The 20,011-nt window shown below is 47.8% G+C and overlaps 1 protein-coding gene across 4 annotated transcripts in view; it reads left to right on the forward strand.

Annotated features, from left to right (window-relative positions):
* Pi3K21B (phosphatidylinositol 3-kinase regulatory subunit alpha) overlaps window positions 1–20,011 on the forward strand; it is a 579,671-nt gene that overhangs the window by 438,385 nt on the left and 121,275 nt on the right. For all 4 annotated transcript variants that reach the window (XM_069300668.1, XM_045725894.2, XM_045725896.2 and 1 more), the window contains one exon: window positions 19,388–19,435. In XM_069300668.1, coding sequence (XP_069156769.1) covers window positions 19,388–19,435 — 48 coding nt within the window. The remainder of the gene's footprint in view (window positions 1–19,387; window positions 19,436–20,011) is intronic.

Raw genomic sequence — 20,011 nt, forward strand, 5'->3', positions numbered from 1 at the left:
TGGCATTCACCGCGTGCGTGCGCGTGTGTGTGTGTGTGTGTGTGTGTGTGTGTGTGTGTGTGTGTGTGTGTGTGTGTGTGTGTGTGTGTGTGTGTGTGTGTGTGTGTGTGTGTGTGTGTGGATGGAACATTAGTGAGGCGGGGAGAGGTAAGGTGTGCATGATAAGTGGATAGTTGGCCGGCCGGCCGAAGCACAGTGCGCGCCCTGTTATGTTTAAAGTAAATGTTTCTACTAGACCGAGAAGAGCGGACAGTGCGGGTGTTAGATGCTTGAAGCGAGAAGAAAATATTAAACAAAAACAGATCTAATTACGTGCGAATAAAGAGGAGGAGTCGCGAAAGAGGGAGAGACAAGGAGGGAAGGAGGAGGCTGTCTGTATTGCCGTGTTTAGTGTGCCAGTTGTGTTTATAGAGGAGTAAACGTCACCTGTAAGATGTTTATTACCCATAAGACGGTAGGGAGACAGGCGCTGCCGAGCACGCGTTAGACGGGTAGGGTGCAGGGGAGGACGGTCCCTTCTCCTGTTGGTTCTGAGGCCTGGCATTGTGCTGGCACAAGAACGCGTCTTGGCGGCCCAGGAGCACCGGCCTGGCCTGCCCTGGCCTGGCCTGGCCTGGCCTGGCCTGGCCTGGCCTGGCCTGCCCGGCCCTGCCCTGCCCTGCCCTGCCCTGCCCTGCCCTGCCCTGCCCTGCCCTGCCCTGTCCAGCCCTGCCCTGCGCTGCCCTGCCCTGCCCTGCCCTGCCCTGCCCTGCCCTGCCCTGCCCTGCCCTGCCCTGCCCTGGCCTGCCACTGATTTTCTTATTGATAAATATGTTCGTGTGAATTATCTGTGTTTCTGAGTCTGGAGCTTGGGGTTGATGAACTACTTGGAGCCTACATAAGAGTGCTTGCAGGTTATATGGGTAACTTGGAAGTCTGGAGTTACGTGTTTGTATTATCTCCAGACTTCCCGTGGATTCAGTGGAATCCCAGGTTGTATAACTTACGTCATGTCGCGTTACAGGGGTCAAGTTCAGTGTCTGGGAGTACCGTGATTGCTTTCTCAAGTCACCTCATTGCTCATATTGATTTTCTCATTAATGATAGTGGTGGTCAACCCGTTGTCGGTTCCAGGGATCAATGACCCCGCGGCCCGATCTCTGACCAGGCCTCCTGGTTGCTAGTCAACCAGGCTGTTAGACGCAGATCCTGTCAGTCTGGTATTTGAGTCACATTCCGGTTGATCAGGTATCTTTTGGAGATGTATAAACTTATCTCTTCAACACCACGAGAGGCCGGCAAGTTTGTACCGCCTTATGTTGATAAAGTGTTGACCAATCTTGGTCGCACAATGTTGATAAAATTGCCTCTCTGCGTGCCTACTGCACCTCTGGGTTTCAAGGAGGCTGTTCTTCACTGCTGCCATGCCTCCTAGGCTCGTGTCGAGTTATTTCCACGCGCAGATTGGAACCAGTTCCCTCTAACATTTTCCGAGTAAATTATTACGTCTCTCTCTCTCTCTTGCCCGCGTGCTAGAGAATACAGATTGAAAAGTGTTAACCTGCACCAGTAATTTGTTTTATTGAGTGGTTTCAGGCAGTAGTGGTGTGGTGATAGTGGATGTTGTATTGGTGGTGGTTGTGGTGGTAGTTGTGGTGGTAGTGGTTGTGGTGGCGACAGGATCGTAAGGGGCACCAGAGGACCGGCATACTAGCACACAGCCGGATATAGAGGGGTTGGCGGCCGGGTAGGAGCTGGGCGTATACGGCGGGCTCCATAATAATGTATGAGAGGAGCCTGTTTATGAACACTTGGGGACGGCCTGCTGTGAATACCGGGCGTTGGCCTCCACCCACGTGAGCAGGGTGGGGCGGGCGGACCTCACGCCCTCACGCCCACATCACCTTAACCTTCTTTTCGCTAACGTATTAGCAGAGTAATAATAATAATAATTACAGTAACTTCAATAATTGCGATACTGAATATTTTGTGTGGCGACATACGACAGACAGACAGAGACAGCTCATTACTGTCTGAAGCTCGTGGAGAGACTAACCCGTTTTCTAGCTGTACTTGCTGTCGTCCATTCTCGGTCTAGAGATGATCAGCGAGTTAGTCAAGCAAGCTGGCGCCCCAGTGCAGCAGCCCATCCTCTGACCAGGATGGTTAAAGCTGCGGCCGACTTCCCACAACGCCTTTATTCATTTTTAACGTATTGTATATTATAAATAGGTTTATTCTCATTTATGTATTCATATTATTATTATTATATTAAAGCTCTGTAGGTAGGCATAGGTTAGTTTAGATTCTGTTGGCGATTATTTGTATTTGAAGTACGCGGGTGACACATTTACAGCGTTGCGATTCGAACAGAGATCGTCAGTTTAGCGCTGTTCGAAAAAATGTTCGCATGTCATTAGTGGCGAGGCGTGCGTAAATTGTTTTTATTTTTCATTCATAAACAGGGGGGTTTAGCGAGTGACTTAACGAGCAGTTGGTCTTTGTTGATGAGGACGAATTTAAAATTCCCCTGTTTAAAATTAAATTCCCCCTGTTTATGAATTTAAACTGGGCATTTCCCAACTTACAAGTTGAATATTATTGGACACGTTGAGCGAAGGTCTTTTTAGCTTCATGAATCGTTTTTATTCTACGTTGTTTACACTCGGTGATATCAGGATATCAGATGTTATCATTCAGCTTTATTTCGTCCAAGTTATGTACAATTTATGTTAAAGTTAATATTTTAATACTGTACTATAGAATAAATCTGACATTAGGAAAATTCCCTTTGAAGAACGATCGAGAAAACTTGCGTAACATTCTGTCAAGTAAAAGGAGCATAGACGTGACTGAAGTATATAAATTTATGGAAGGGTTATATTAATTGGAGGCTAAACAATTAATACTACATAGTACTCCATAGAACACGAAACATGGGACACATATTGGGTAAGTTTAAACTCGGAAAAGATCTGGATTAATATTGGTTTCGAAATTGGGTTGTAGGTTTATGGAAGAGGTTTCTGTGTAACAACCTTCCGTGGCGGGAGGTTGCCGGATTGTTTTAATTGTAGGGAAGACAAATTATAGAGTTGCCCTCACAGTGTTCAAGAGAGAACTCGATAAACACCTCCAAAGGATACCTGATCAACCAGGCTGTGATTCATACGTCAGGGTGTGAGCAGCCGCGTCCAACAGCCTGGTTGGCTCAGTCCAGCAACCATGAGGCCTGGTCGGGGGGGGACGTTGAGCCCCGAAACCATCGCAAGGTATCCGCAAGGTAAGGAACTGTACCACATTATAGTATATGTAAAACATACCAGATTGTGAAGGGTTCATTGGGAAGTTGATGCTAATCTTGTCAAACTGTGGTGTTGAGAGAGTAGCCAGACTCAGCCAGCCAGCCGGCCAGCCAGCCGGTCAGCCAGCCAGCCAGCCAGCCAGCCAGCCAGCCAGCCAGCCAGCCAGCCAGCCGGCCCGCCCGCCAGCCGGCCGCCGCCATTTTGTGCCTGGATACTAGAAGAGGTTGTGAGAGTAGACACTAGTACTCTAGTACGAGTACTCTACTATGAGTACTCTACTACGTGGCAGTAACCTCCCCGCCGTGTCGGAGACGACCGTGTCTTCAAATAGGTTATTTTGTTTTTTTTACTCCCCACGATAACGCACCGCGTTGAGTGAGGTGTTCAGGCGGGAAATTGGATTTTCTTTCCCTTCGAGCGACTGAAAGGTTTTTGTTATAAAAAATACTATTAATCAAATGATTATGATAAGTGCTGAGAACTGGTTAATTAAACCAAGTTTTATTGTCAGTAGCACTGTTAAATAGTTTAGTGTGTGTGGAGCTCCAAGTTCCGAGCTGAGCTCTCCTCCTCCCACTGTAGCAGCGACCTGCCTGTTGCCGAGACTGTAGAGGTGTGAGCAGGTCACCAGGTGATAGGTCTCCAGGTGACAGGTCACCAGGTGACAGGTCTCCAGGTGACAGGTCTCCAGGTGACAGGTCACCAGGTGACAGGTCTCCAGGTGACAGGTCTCCAGGTGACAGGTCTCCAGGTGACAGGTCTCCAGGTGACAGGTCACCAGGTGACAGGTCTCCAGGTGACAGGTCTCCAGGTGACAGGTCTCCAGGTGACAGGTCACCAGGTGACAGGTCACCAGGTGACAGGTCTCCAGGTGACAGGTCTCCAGGTGACAGACCACCAGGTAAGCTTCCCATGTATGTGAGGAAGCTGTGTGGCCAAGATGTGCTGGAGTGTCGGCACAGAGCAACTCCTGTTTTGATGGCACAGTACACGAGGACTGACTAGAGGCCAGGAATACTTATTAATATTATTTAATACATGAGCCAGGAGGCTCATAATATTAAAGCATATAGCTGAAAGGACGAAACAATGGGTAACATGAAATGATATATATATATACTTTCATTACTATATATATACTCTTCAGTCGAACTCACATCGTATGTACTAATGAAAGAGTATATGAAGAGACATGCTTCCTGAAGGAGGTAGTGGGATGCTGAGTTCGACGGAAAGACCGCAAGCGACGTGGCTTCAGCCGGAAATGTACAGAGGTCCGTATTAATGTTCGTCACGGCTGAAAATGCAAAACTATCGTATGGTTCAAGAGGCAGAGATTAAGAACAATAAAGCATGGACAAAATTCAAAACGAGAAGAACGTATCGAGACATGAACGAAATTTTTAAAATTTTGCCCCGAGGGGCGAGTTTATTGGGCAGCGCCACTCATCTTGTGAGTGGACACACCGCCATAGCAGCATGTACAACACTCCCAATAGGAAGAAAACCCGCTGGGTTGTTCATCCTGTCACTTGTACCCAGACACAGCTTAGAAGTGGTGGGAATGAGCACAACATAACGAGAGAAGTAAGGCAGCAACTGGACTAAGATAACCAGCCACCCAGGCTTGACCTAAGCTGGTACACAGTCGCATGTGGTGAACACTGTTCATTATTTATTACTTGGACATACTGAGGACATATTGGAATAAACAGACGGACATGAATAGAGAAAAGTCCGAGAAGAACGGAACTCATAATTGCGAGAATCGTTCACAGTTTAATTAGCACGGATGCAGGTTAAAGAATGCGATTGAATCCTATATAACTTAGATAAATAACGTAAAAGTGAGACGGGAAGTACTCACTTATATGAGCGATATATGATGAAGTCAGGAGTACCAGCTACGTAGGTCCATTTTACATATTACCCTGTAAGCAGCTCACGCACCTGAGGGGATAAAATAAAGTCGTGGGAATCAGTGGAGGGTGATAACGGGGTGTATCCAGCCAGCATCTCATCAAGACCACTCTTACGGAGACGCGCCTCGTAACTCCCTCAATAAATTCTCCTCCAGGACGTGAGTCTTAAGTGGAGGAAATTGGCCAAATGTGGAGCTCCTACCGGAACTCGTGAGTACCAAGGCGGCGGGGTACTTGGGGCATGGACGGTGTGGTACCTGGCCAGCAGGGTGTGGTACTTTTTAGAGTGCGAAGTGCGTCACGTTGGCGCGGTAACTGACGAGGAAGACAACTACGGCTGGCTGGCTGGCCGCCGCCATGTTTATGGGCTGCATCGCCTACTCCCGTCCCGCGCAAATTAGATCTCTTAGCCCCCAACGTCCACTCAGCGCCCGCCCGCTCCCCCATATTGCAGGATAAACGTAACCGAGTGGTCGTTTAGGTCTTTCCCAGGGGTGAGCAGTCATGCCAACACCCTGACGAAGCCTCCTGCCAACACACCCTGCTGAAGCCTGCTGTCCACACCCCTGGCCAAGTTTACCCTGTTGTTGTTAGTGGTATTTCTTATTTTGTATTGCAACTTCTGTTAGTTTTGTCCTTTTCCTGGCGCTGTTTCTGTTGTTATCGGCGCCGTTGTTACTGTTTTGTTTTGCGTCCAGCACTCATTGCCCTCCTGACACCACCATCAGTTCTTGTTAAACAAATACACATTTTCATTACTATATAAAGATTGATGTGTGTGTGTGTGTACTCACCTAGTTGTGCTTGCGGGGGTTGAGCTCTGCTCTTTCGGCCCGCCTCTCAACTGTCAATCAATCAACTGTTACTAACTATTAACTGTGTGTGTGTGTGTGCTTGCATATTCATGTTTGTAAAACAGCTTCAGCTCTTCGCTCACTGGTCGTGTACTCACCTAATTGTTCTTGGCACTGCACTGGAGTGTGTGTACACGTGGCACTCACCATATCTTACCTAGGTTCCCCCCCCCCTTCCTCTGACAGGTGATTATTGACGCTGGCCGAGGGTAAATACTGGTTGTGGCCTCGGGTGGGTGGTCCAGTGCCACCTTAACCTCCGTGGTTGCTGTCAGTGGGCACTCGCTCTCCCGTGGCACCACCCTAGGGCCAGATGTGGGGTGGTAGGGGGACGAGGGGAGGTGTGTGGAAGAAGGGAGAGACCACCATGACATTAGCAGCATGCTATGACTCTCAATCGAGGTCTTGAACGTGTTATCACTAAACATCAGACTACACCACCAAGCCACCAGGGTGTGGCACACCATCGACATGTTGGAAGAGGCTATGTTAGAAAGATCATGAGACGCCCCGCTCCCACAGCTGGTGGCCCAAGATGAGACGCCCCGCTCCCACAGCTGGTGGCCCAAGATGAGACGCTCCGCTCCCACAGCTGGTGGCCCAAGATGAGACGCTCCGCTCCCACAGCTGGTGGCCCAAGATGAGACGCCCCTCTCCCACAGCTGGTGGCCCAAGATGAGACGCCCCGCTCCCACAGCTGGTGGCCCAAGATGAGACGCCCCTCTCCCACAGCTGGTGGCCCAAAAGCCTCGGTCTACTCAACGGAAACCAAGCCCCACAACAGCTGGAACACAGATCAGCACCACTCTCCCACAAAAAAATATCAAAGCACATACAGAAGCATTCAATAGCGTGTATGTGAATGCTTCTCGGTATTCGTCTATAAACTCCCATATATGTTGAAACACGCGAGACAGATTTTACCCTCGCAGCTCTTAGACGAGAGAGAGCAACCTTGGCTTAGCTATCAACCCTACACATATCGTATCAGCGAGGCGGACAGCCCGCCTACTGTCATGTAAATCGTTCTTCTAGCATAGTTTACATTTAGTCAAGTTTACGTCAGCAGGTGGTGCTGACCTAGACCACAGTCCCAGAGGTATTCTAGCAGAGTCTAAGCCCAGCAGTGGTAACGTCTAGAAGTCTGCTAACCTTATTAGATGATCCATTCTGCATAATAGAATGATGATAGATGGATTTTTTTTAATTATTATGCACCCCAGACCCATCCCGTGGGATAGCTGGCGTGAAAAAATTGAATCATTTTGCCTCAAGTCTACTAGATTTTGTACCCACCCCCAACCCCTTCACAAGCCCTACTGTCACCCCCCTTACTGTCGCCCCTCTCCTACTGTCGCCCCCTTACTGACACCCCCCCCCTACAGTCACCCCCCCTACTGTCACTCCCCCCCTACTGTCACTCCCCCCCTACTGTCATCCCCCCCCCTACAGTCACCCCCCCACTGTTACCCCTCCTCCTGTCACTCCCCCCCTACTGTCACCCTCCCTACTGTCACCCCCTACAGTCACCCCCCCCCCACTGTTACCCCTCCTGTCACCCCCCCCCCCTACTGTCACTCCCCCCCCTACTGTCACCCCCCCTACTGTCACCCCCCTACTGTCACCCCCCCCTACTGTCACCCCCCCTACTGTCACCCCCCCTACTGTCACCCCCCCTACAGTCACCCCCCCACTGTTACCCCTCCTCCTGTCACTCCCCCTCCTCCTGTCACTCCCCCCCCTACTGTCACCCCCCCTACTGTCACCCTCCCTACTGTCACCCCCTACAGTCACCCCCCCCCCACTGTTACCCCTCCTCCTGTCACCCCCCCCCCCCCCTACTGTCACTCCCCCCCCCTACTGTCACCCCCCTACTGTCACCCACCCTACTGTCACCCCCCCTACAGTCACCCCCCCCCCACTGTTACCCCTCCTCCTGTCACCCCCTTCCGTAACCCCCCCCCTACTGTCACCCCCCTTCCGTAACCCCCCCCCCTACTGTCACCCCCTCTACCGTAACCCCTCCTCCCCTACCGTCACGACCACCCCCCCCCTCCCCCACCCCCACCACCAGAGGACGGGCGTGGCTCCATTAAGGTAAGAGGTGTGAGCCACACACTTGGCCCGGCCGGTCTCATCCCTCAAGTGTTACTTTATCTCAGAAAGCTACACGACACCCAGAAGCGTCTTCTGCTCCCTTCCTCTAGGTGTTTATAGCCGCGCTTCTTGGTGGGATATGGTGCCAGCCCTTCCCACTCTGCTCCTTGGTGCAGGTCGCTGGTCTTGCTCCTTGGGGCAGGACCAGGCCTCTGCCCTTCACTGTTGTCGTATTGTGCATGTGAGAACTGACCTTCTGTATGTGTGTGTCTTAAATAGAAATATCGCTAAATCTTCATTTATAAATAGTGATTTTTTTTTAATACAATATAAATCATATACACCTAAATTTTACAAGGCAATACTACATATAAAGTAGCATAATTCTCAGTAAACAAGTGTATTATTAATGTATTATAAATGTATTGTATTAAACAAATATTATTAATGCAAGTCCAGGATTATATAAATTAGATAGCATTATGATTGCTAAGATTTGTGATTAATAAATTAATGTGAATAATAATTTTGTGTGTAGTACATTCCAAGAATGAAGAAATACTCAGTTGACTACAACAGTAACTACAATAACAACATATTGCAGTAATAAGAATCCACATTAGCTTGAAACACACATTATGGTTACTAAATTATTATTACTACACTGAGAAAGCTGTGTGCACAGCCTGTGATATTTTGACCAGTAGGATAGGCTTGGGGTATTAGGTATTAGCTGATAATAAATCGGAAAGATATTTATAAAGTATGTGGGGGTGGGAAGGGGTGGGGAGGACGACAACATGTTGAAACAGGTCTATGTAGGGTGACGTCAGCACCTGCTGGCCGAGGCTGGCCGGCCTGCCTGCCAGTCAGCACTCACAGGCCATATAGGTATTGTGACCTGCCCTCGTGAAGGCTCAGGTCAGCGTCGCCGCCAAGCGTCCTGCCTCGTCCTGCTCTGTAAGGCAGTTTACGAGTGTGGAGTAAACTCATGGCTGGTAAGTACTCAAGCCACACCCCACGCTGACAACATGGAGAGGGAAGAGATGGAGGGGGGGGGGGTAGGATAGAGAGGGACGGAGGGCTAGCCCACATGAGAATGGTAGGGAGGACGGGCATGAGGGAGGGCAGCCCATATCCTCATAAAATGATAGTACTTGTAGTAACAGTTTGGTCAAGCACACCAGTATGTACTCTTGGGGGGGGGGGGAGCCCGCACTCAAATGACATTTTGAAATGTAACTACGGAACGTAACCCTTCCAAGCAAACGCGCACACAGTACGTGTGTTTACTAGTTGTGTTTTGCGGGGGTTGAGCTTTGCTCTTTCGGCCCGCCTCTCAACTGTTGACTAACTACTCTTTTTTTTTTTTTTTTTTTTTTTTCCCACACCACACACACACACCCCAGGAAGCAGCCCGTGAGCTGACTAACTCCCAGGTACCTATTTACTGCTAGGTAACAGGGGCACTTAGGGTGAAAGAAACTTTGCCCATTTGTTTCTGCCTCGTGCGGGAATCGAACCCGCGCCACAGAATTACGAGTCCTGCGCGCTATCCACCAGGCCACGAGGCCCCCCGTGTGTGTGTGTGTGCACGTGTGCGTGTGTGTGTGCACGTGTGCGTGTGTGCGCGCGCGCTATACCAGGCCTATATATATATATATATATATATATATATATATATATATATATATATATATATATATATATATATATATATATTATATATATATATATATATATATATATATATATATATATATATATATATATATGTCGTACCTAGAACGCACTTCTCAGCCTACTATGCAAGGCCCAATTTGCCTAATAAGCCAAGTTTTCATGAATTAATTGGTTTTCGACTACCTAACCTACCTAACCTAACCTAACCTAACTTTTTCGGCTACCTAACCAAACCTAACCTATAAAGATAGGTTAGGTTAGGTTAGGTAGGGTTGGTTAGGTTCGGTCATATATCTACGTTAATTTTAACTCCAATAAAAAAAATTTACCTCATACATAATGAAATGGGTAGCTTTATCATTTCATAAGAAAAAAATTAGAAAAAATATATTAATTCAGGAAAACTTGGCTTATTAGGCAAATCGGGCCTTGAATAGTAGGCCAAAAAGTGAGTTCTGGCTACTAGGTACGACATATATATATATATATATATATATATATATATATATATATATATATATATATATATATATATATATATATATATAAATGACTGAATATATAGCACACTATATATATATATATATATATATATATATATATATATATATATATATATATATATATATATATATATATATATATATATATAAGCCTATATAGTGTGCTATATATTCAGTCATTTTTTTTTCGTGGCCACTACAAAACGTGAAATTTTTTTGAAGCCTAACAGTCCATTTTTATACGCTGACATGATGATTACTGTCAATACTGTCTTTTATTTAGGAGGGTGGGTCGGCCAGGGAGTGAGCTTGTGACCATCGGTCCGGTTAGTATTGTAATGATCTCCATAGGTGGTTGATAGTATGTGATCCTGATAGAGCGGGTGTAGTGGATGGGCGCCCCCCCCCCCTCCACAGGGTACGGGGGGGCGGCTGCTTCTACTTTACCTACAACTCTCGCAAGATCAACAATGAAATAACTAAAGGAACAACCAATAAACTAGGAAACAAAGAGTGCAACAAAGGTAATGAAGTAGATCTAGACGTGGACTGATGTAGACGAGGACTGATGTAGACGAGGATTGATCTAGACGAGGATTGATCTAGATGAGGATTGATCTAGACGAGGATTGATCTAGACGAGGATTGATCTAGACGAGGATTGATCTAGACGAGGATTGATCTAGACGAGGATTGATCTAGACGAGGATTGATCTAGACGAGGATTGATCTAGACGAGGATTGATGTAGACGAGGATTGATGTAGACGAGGATCTATCACTGACGTGTCCGCTCAGACAACCCGTCCATCATTCCTCTATTATAGCGGCCTTGTTTACATTCAGTAAACAGCTGATGAGCCCTGAAGGCTGTTGGATTTTGACGCTTCGAGAGGTCGTCAACTATTTAATAAACGTAAACACAACCGCTGTGATTGTTGAAAGATGAAGCGATTTCGCAAGTGCATACGCCTGAGCTTGGTGTAGCTCCTGGGGCGCCCCCGAGCGTTAAGTGCAGTGATGCACAGAGAGAGAGAGAGTTGCGCCGCGGTAATGTTGACTAGCGCAGATTGTGTCAGTGTTTAATTACCTGGTTGATGGTGATGTTGCCATGTGAGCCACATTCACCTGAGAACAGTTAGGAGGGGAACCTGTTTTAAAGGTGGTGGGAATAGTGTCGGTGAAGGTTCATAGAGCTCTGGAGGGGGGGTGGTATAGAGCTCAAGGAGGGGGGGAGGCGGTGGTAGAGCTCCAGGAGGAGGGGGGGAGGCGGTGGTAGAGCTCCAGGAGGGGGGGAGGCGGTGGTAGAGCTCCAGGAGGAGGGGGGGAGGCGGTGGTAGAGCTCCAGGAGTCATTCAAGTCACACTCATCTGCTCTATCTGATGTTAATATTTGTGTGCTAAAGCCTACTGACCGCAAAGTTTGTTCAAGTGAATGTACTCAAGTTACTCTTAATTCGATCTGATTGTTAACGAGTTTATTTGGGCACGGCAGCGTCTTAACGCAGTGAGGTGCCGTGAGGTGTGAGGCAGGAGTCCTAGGTAGTGAGGTACAGTGAGGTGTGAGGCAGGAGTCCGAGGTAGTGAGGTACTGTGAGGTGTGAGGCAGGAGTCCGAGGTAGTGAGGTACTGTGAGGTGTGAGGCAGGAGTCCGAGGTAGTGAGGTACTGTGAGGTGTGAGGCAGGAGTCCGAGGTAGTGAGGTACAGTGAGGTGTGAGGCAGGAGTCCGAGGTAGTGAGGTACTGTGAGGTGTGAGGCAGGAGTCCGAGGTAGTGAGGTACAGTGAGGTGCGAGGCATTAGCACTTCAACACTCAAGAGAAATATCAGTTCTAGAGCGCGGAGGCCAACGGTACATAACCCCTTGACCTAAGTGGGTGGTGGGGGGGGATTAGCCGTTGTTGGAAAGGCAGGAGAGGTGCTCATTACATGCTGGGGCAGGTCACAGTGGTCAGCGTGAGACTTGAGGTCGAATGGTCAGTCTTTTAATGCCAGACTGAATACCGGGGATTACTGAGCGTGAAGGCCGCCGCCACCAGTCACCTTAGGTTTTTCGTTCTGGCGTTGAAGTAAACGGTATTATTATTGCAGTATTACTCGGGCGCATATATCCTCGGTGGGAATTATTGGTTTATCGGTTTACGCACTCGACGCGATTATTCAAAAATAAAACGCATACGCACTCGTATAATAGAGGCACCGCACTCACTCACTCACTCACTCACTCTGTCTTGAGGAGGATTAAGACAGAGGAAGATAGTATAAGGCTACAGGATGACCTAGACAAACTGAAGGAATGGTCCAACAAATGGCTACTAAAGTTCAACACAAGTAAATGTAAGGTAATGAAACTAAGAGTAGGAACTAGGAGGCAAGACACTGGATACCGAATGGGAGATAAAGTCCTTCAGGAAACGGACAGAGAGAAAGATCTAGTAGTTGATATCACGCCAAATCTGTCTCCTGAAGCCCACACCAAAAGAATAACATCAGCGGCCTATGCGAGACTGGCTAACATCAGAACTGCTTTCAGAAACATGTACAAGGAATCCTCCAGAACCTTGTATACCACATATGTACGGCCAATTCTGGAGTATGCAGCCCCAGCATGGAGCCCGTAACTAGTCCAGCACAAGACGAAGCTGGAAAAAAATTCAGAGGTATGCCACTAGGCTAGTCCCAGAACTAAGAGGAATGAGTTATGAGGACAGGCTGCGTGAACTGCACCTGATCATCACTGGAAGACAGAAGAGCTCGGGGAGACATGATCAACACATACACAATTCTCAGGGGAATTGACAGGATAGACAAAGATGGATTATTTAACACGGGTGGTACATGAACAAGGGGACACAGGTGGAAGCCGAGTACTCAAATGAGCCACAGAGACATTAGAAAGAACTTTTTCAGTGTCAGAGTAGCTAGTAAATGGAACAGTTTGAAATGTAGATATGATAGAGCCCAGTAGGCTCAGGAATCTGTACATCGGTTGATTGAAGGATGAGAGGCGGGACCAAAGAGCCAAAGCTGAACCCCTGCAAGCACAACTAGGTGAATACAACTAGATGAATACACACACACACACACACACACACACACACACACACACACACACACACACACACACACACACACACACACAGGTGTCACACATTACACCAATCTGTACACCAGTTGATTGACAGTTGAGAGGCGGGACCAAAGAGACAAAGCTCATCCCCCGCAAGCACAATTAGGTGAGTACACACACACACACACACACACAATGTGCACATAAATGGATGGTGATATTGCTGTACATGATGAACTCTAAGCAAAACCAGTTTGTACCAAATTAGTAAGACAACCCTTGGCACAACGCAGTCTTCCATCCGGCAGTGGGTGCTGCTGCTGCTGCTGCTGCTGCTGCTGCTGCTGCTGCTGCTGCTGCTGCTGCTGCTGCTGCTGCTGCCGCCGCCGCCGCCGCCGCCGCCGCCATCTGTTGTCCTCTTCTCAACCTATCATCTACTGGACCTATGAGGACGAACCCCTTCTCTAAGGGAGTAAATATATAATGTGACTACTTTTGTATATTGGGAAATACGTAGCAGGATATCGGTGCCCCGAAGGATATTTGACCTTACGGCACTATTCAGTTCAAGGTCAGACGGTCAGAATGTGTTGGGGGCTTTAGATGTTTACATTGCACTACGTCGATTGTTTGTGGTATATTCACAGGAGAAACAGGTCGCTTATTTCAGTTCTTAGGCCGCTTGGTTGCACTCTGTAATGACCTGAAATGTGTGATTTACTTGTGTAGGTGGCGCGGGCATATACACACACACACACACACACACACACACACACACACACACACACACACACACACACACACACACACACACACACACACATACACACACACAACAAGGGAGGACAAGGAACCGCATGGAGGCGAGGATACGTGGAGAGCCAAACTATTGGAGGTGGTGACAAGCAACTTTTTAACGCAGCATGTCGGAGAACCCACAAGGATGAGAGGCAATGACGAACCAGCGAGACTCGACCTAGTCTTCACTCTGAACGACTCCGACATAAGAGAAATCGGTTTTGAGGACCCAGTAGGAATGAGCGACCACAGTGTACTGGTGTTTGAGTACTTGATTGAAGAAGGGTTATTGAACTCGAGGAGGGATACCGAAACCAAAAGGTTAGCATACCGAAAGGGAAACTATGAGGGGATAAGAAAATTCCTAACAGATATAGCATGGGAAACAGAGCTCAGGGGAAAGACGGCCCAAGATATGATGGATTACATCACGCAGAAGTGCAAGGACGCAGCAAACAAGTTTGTCCCAGTCCAAAAGGAAAACGGAGAAATGAAGATGAGAAACCCATGGTTTAATCAAAGATGTAGGCTAGCTAAGCAGCAAAGTAAAAGGGCATGGAGAAACTATAGGAATAACAGGACACTGGAGAGCAGAGAAAGATACCAGAATGCCAGGAATGAATATGTCAGGATGAGAAGAGAGGCAGAAAGACAATACGAAAATGACATCGCAAGCAAGGCAAAGACTCAGCCTAAATTGTTGCATAGCCACATTAGGAGAAAAACAACAGTAAAGGAACAGGTTATGAGATTAAGGATAGGGGCGGAAGGATTCACTACAAATGACAAGGAAGTGTGTGAGGAATTGAATAAGAAATTCCAGGAGGTCTTCACCTTAGAACAAGGAGAAATTCCAGAGGTAAGTGAGGGAATAGCTAACCAGGAACCACTGGAAGAGTTTGAGATTACCAGTGGGGAAGTAAGGAAGTGTTTACTAGAGTTGGACGTGACGAAGGCTATAGGCCCAGATGGAATCTCCCCTTGGGTTCTAAAGGAAGGAGCAAGAGAACTGAGCCTACCACTCTCCATAGTGTATAACAAATCACTGGCAACAGGGGAACTGCCAGATACTTGGAAAGCAGCTAACGTAGTCCCGATATACAAGAAAGGGGATAGACAGGAGGCACTGAACTACAGGCCAGTGTCCCTAACCTGCATACCATGCAAGCTGATGGAGAAGATTGTGCGAAAAAAACTAGTGGAGCATCTGGAGCGAAGGAACTTTGTAACACAGCATCAACATGGGTTCAGGGATGGCAGGTCCTGCCTCACAGGGTTACTTGAATTCTACGACCAGGCAACAAAAATAAGGCAAGAAAGAGAAGGGTGGGCAGACTGCATATTTTTGGATTGTCAGAAAGCCTTTGATACAGTACCCCACAAGAGGCTAGTGCGAAAGTTGGAGATGCAGGCTGGAGTGAGAGGGAAGGTACTCCGGTGGATAGAGGAATACCTAAGCAACAGGAGACAACGAGTCTGTGTGAGGGGTGAGGTCTCAGATTGGCGAGACGTCACAAGTGGAGTCCCGCAGGGGTCAGTCCTTGGACCTATACTGTTTCTGGTATATGTAAATGATCTCCCAGAGGGTATAGATTCGTTCCTCTCAATGTTTGCCGACGATGCAAAAATTATGAGGAGGATTGAAACAGAGGATGATAGTAGGAGGCTACAAGATGACCTGGATAGACTGAGTGAATGGTCCAACAAATGGCTGTTGAAGTTCAACCCGAGTAAATGCAAAGTAATGAAACTAGGCAGTGGAAACAGGAGGCCAGGCACAGGATACAGAATAGGAGATGAAGTACTTAATGAAACAGACAGAGAGAAAGATCTAGGAGTTGATATCACACCAAACCTGTCTCCTGAAGCCCACATAAAGAGAATAACGTCTGCGGCATATGCGAGGCTGGCTAACATCAGAACGGCGTTCAGGAACCTGTGTAAGGAATCATTCAGAATCTTGTACACCACATATGTAAGACCAATCCTGGAGTATGCGGCCCCAGCATGGAGCCCGTACCTTGTCAAGCACAAGACGAAGCTGGAAAAAGTCCAAAGGTATGCTACTAGACTAGTCCCAGAACTAAGAGGCATGAGTTATGAGGAAAGGCTGCGGGAAATGCACCTCACGACACTGGAAGACAGAAGAGTAAGGGGGGACATGATCACAACCTACAAAATCCTCAGGGGTATCGACCGGGTAAACAAGGACGAACTTTTCAACACTGGTGGGACGCGAACAAGGGGACACAGGTGGAAGCTGAGTACCCAAATGAGCCACAGAGACGTTAGAAAGAACTTTTTCAGTGTCAGAGTAGTTAGCAAATGGAATGCATTAGGAAGTGATGTGGTGGAGGCTGACTCCATTCACAGTTTCAAATGTAGATATGATAGAGCCCAATAGGCTCAGGAATCTGTACACCAGTTGATTGACGGTTGAGAGGCGGGACCAAAGAGCCAGAGCTCAACCCCCGCAAGCACAATTAGGTAAGTACAATTAGGTAAGTACACACACACACACACACACACACACACACACACACACACACACACACACACACACACACACACACACACACACACACACACACACACACAAACACGTACGTGTGTGTGTGTATTCAATTTGTATTGTATTTCTGTGTGTGTGTGTGTGTGTGTGTGTGTGTGTGTGTGTGTGTGTGTGTATTCAGCTAGGTGAATACACTCACACTCGTGTGAGACCGAGACCAGCATGTCGATACACAATGAAGGGAGAACCAATCTTTTATGAAACAACATAATATAAACAGAGAGGAGTTTTTTTTAGATTCAGCTACTGGGAACAAAAGTCCCAAGTAGCACGGACTATGGTGAGCCCGTGGTGGACTGAGAGAGAGAGAGTAGATACAACAAATTTGAACCCAGAGGCGCGCACACATGATGACGTCAGCACCATACTCTGAACTTTCCGACTTCAGATCAACTGTTAGCAACTTGAAGTTAGGAAACATTGAGAATGCTGTAGAGGGCCTACGCGAGAGCAGTCCGTCGGTATCCTCACTCCAAGAAGCACGGGAGAATTAGAATGGTGGAGCAAATCCACAAGGGCCGTGACGAGGGTTCGAACCTACGTCCGAGAGGATCCCAGACTCTGTCGTAATCGACTGAGCTACGACATGGTAAAATAATTTCAACCCGAAGTTCTGCTGATCTTACTTGGATCCTGCAGCCTCTCCGAGACACAAGTCAGGATTTGTTCCTTTGATGCATCACGCTATTTGGATTTCTGTGTGTATAGAATGGTAGAGGCTCGTGCCGCAGCCATGTGGGATGGGGTACGAAGAATGGCCTAAGAAGCTGGACGCTGATAGAGAGACGAGGAAGAGAAGCTATGATTGAGACATAAAATACTTTGGTGCAGTTGAGAAAGGTCTGGAAAGGAGAAAATTTCTACGTCAATTACTGGACGGTGGGGCATGGATGGGAAGTCTTACATAGGTGAACCATTGATATATATATATGAAGACACTTACCTGATGTGTCACAACCAGGCTGTCAGGCTGCGAGTAAGTTGCGTCCAGTCTAGCTCTTGATCACCACTACAATTTTGTCCCCATTGACTCAGAGACACTCGGTGCCTGGGGTAAAAGTGCTGCTAGTTTTTTTTAAGGAGCTGGGGTCCAAGCTAATTGCAACAACTAGAGAGCCTAGAGCCGCCAGTTTTCTCTTTCAGCGCCTTAGTGTGGCGATCCAGAGAGGAAATGCTCACTGCATCCATGGTTCCTGCCCGCCATCTGAGGAGCTGGAGGAGCTCTACAACCTGTGACAAGTAGCCTTGTACCCTGCTTGTAACCAATGTTGTAACCCTTTCTGTGTAATGAAAATTTTAAATAAAGTGATATATATATATATATATATATATATATATATATATATATATATATATATATATATATATATATATATATATATATATATATAATATAATGTGTGTGTGTGTGTGTATAAAATGTAAGTTATAATGGTACTGATGTTCTCGTGTGCTGGTACTTTCCTCAAGCCGTCTCTTGACCTTTGTCCTTTTACTCAGTTATTTAATATAAATAGCTTGCACGTCTCGCTTAAGGTCGCGTCTTGAAGTAAATAATTGACGAAAAAATAAATGATCTTGTACCTGTGAGTCTCTCTCTTACTGGTCGGTGTGACTGTTACCATTCTTGAGGAATTATTTATGTCTATGACCTACCCCCTATTTTTTTCCTCCCCCCCCCATTCCCCCCCTCTCTCTCTCCCTCCTTCCCTCCCCCCTCCTTTCCCCCCCTCTCCTTCCCCCCCTCTCCTTCCCCCCCTCTCCTTCCCCCCCCCTCTCCTTCCCCCCCCCTCTCCTTCCCCCCCCTCTCCTTCCCCCCCCTCTCCTTCCCCCCCTCTCCCCATCCCATCTTCCTCCTCCACTCCAGAAAATCGTGGGTCTGTAAAATGCTTGAAGTAATCGCACTGAGGCGTAAATATTATCTGGAGTTCGCTGAATACGACTCCACCCTGCCACTACTCCACCCTGCCACTACTCCACCCTGCCACTACTCCACCCTGCCACTACTCCACCCTGCCACTACTCCACTCTGCCACTACTCCACCTTGCCACCACTCCACCCTGCCACTACTCCGCCCTGCCACTACTCCGCCCTGCCACTACTCCACCCTGCCACTACTCCACCCTGCCACCACTCCACCCTGCCACTACTCCACCCTGCCACCACTCCACCCTGCCACCACTCCACCCTGCCACCACTCCACCCTGCCACCACTACATCAGGTGCAGCTACATCTAGCACGGCTACACTAGCTCTAAGCATAGTTAAGTGTAGGTGGTACACATACGCTGGATACATTACAACTAAATCAGATACACCTGAGTTTGATTACACCAAAGGAATAGGTTTTTGTTTGAAATGGGCAAATTTCGCGATTTAGAACTCTGATGCCGAGGAGCTAATTGTTCTTTGAAATTGTTGCTTCTAGATAGGAAACTAACTGTTGAACAAATCCACAAGGGCCGTGACGAGGATTCGAACCTGCGTCCGAGAACATCCCAGACGCTGCCTTAACTAACTGTTCTTTATCTGCCTGCCGGCACCTTACCTAAACTTTGCGTGTGTACTGAACTGGCTGTTTCTCATATATTATTTATCTTTCGCAGGTCAAGACTACATCTGGGGAAGCGGGAAGGTGGGCAAGCAGTGTGAAGGTAAGGTTCTTATTATTGGGTCCTGATCATGCCTCCCCTTGACTTTTTCTCTGGCCACACACACACGTTCGATCTTTTCCCCATTAGACACGCTGTTGATCAGGTTCCCTCTAGGGGCTGTGTTGCCCCTGGGGATGGTGGGAGGGGGGAGGCACTACCTCCTGGAGGTAGAGCATCGTGGCTCTATACTTCCAGGAGAGTTAGGTGGACGACTGATTAGTTAGAGGATGTTGGAGGGGAAGGGAATGGTGGGTAAGGGAGAGGGAATAGTGGGGTAAGTGGTACGGAACGGTGAGCAAGAGGAGGTAGGATTGACGACCTCACAGGTAATGTTATCATATTTTATGTATGTGGGGATTGTTGTGTGACCCCTGTTGACCTGAGGAGTGACCTCCCCCGTCCTCCAGTCCTGGCGGGAAGCTGCCTCATAATGCCCCTCACAAATTGGACCAGCATGTCCTTGAAGGTAAATAATTTACATGTGTATACCTGGAGTGGGTTCTGGGAGTTGTTTCAATCTCCCCCAGCCCGGCCTGGGGCCAGGCTTGACTTGTGATATCGTGATCTAGAAGACTG

The sequence above is a fragment of the Procambarus clarkii genome, chromosome 44, assembly GCF_040958095.1.
Source record: "Procambarus clarkii isolate CNS0578487 chromosome 44, FALCON_Pclarkii_2.0, whole genome shotgun sequence".
NCBI lineage: Eukaryota > Metazoa > Arthropoda > Malacostraca > Decapoda > Cambaridae > Procambarus > Procambarus clarkii.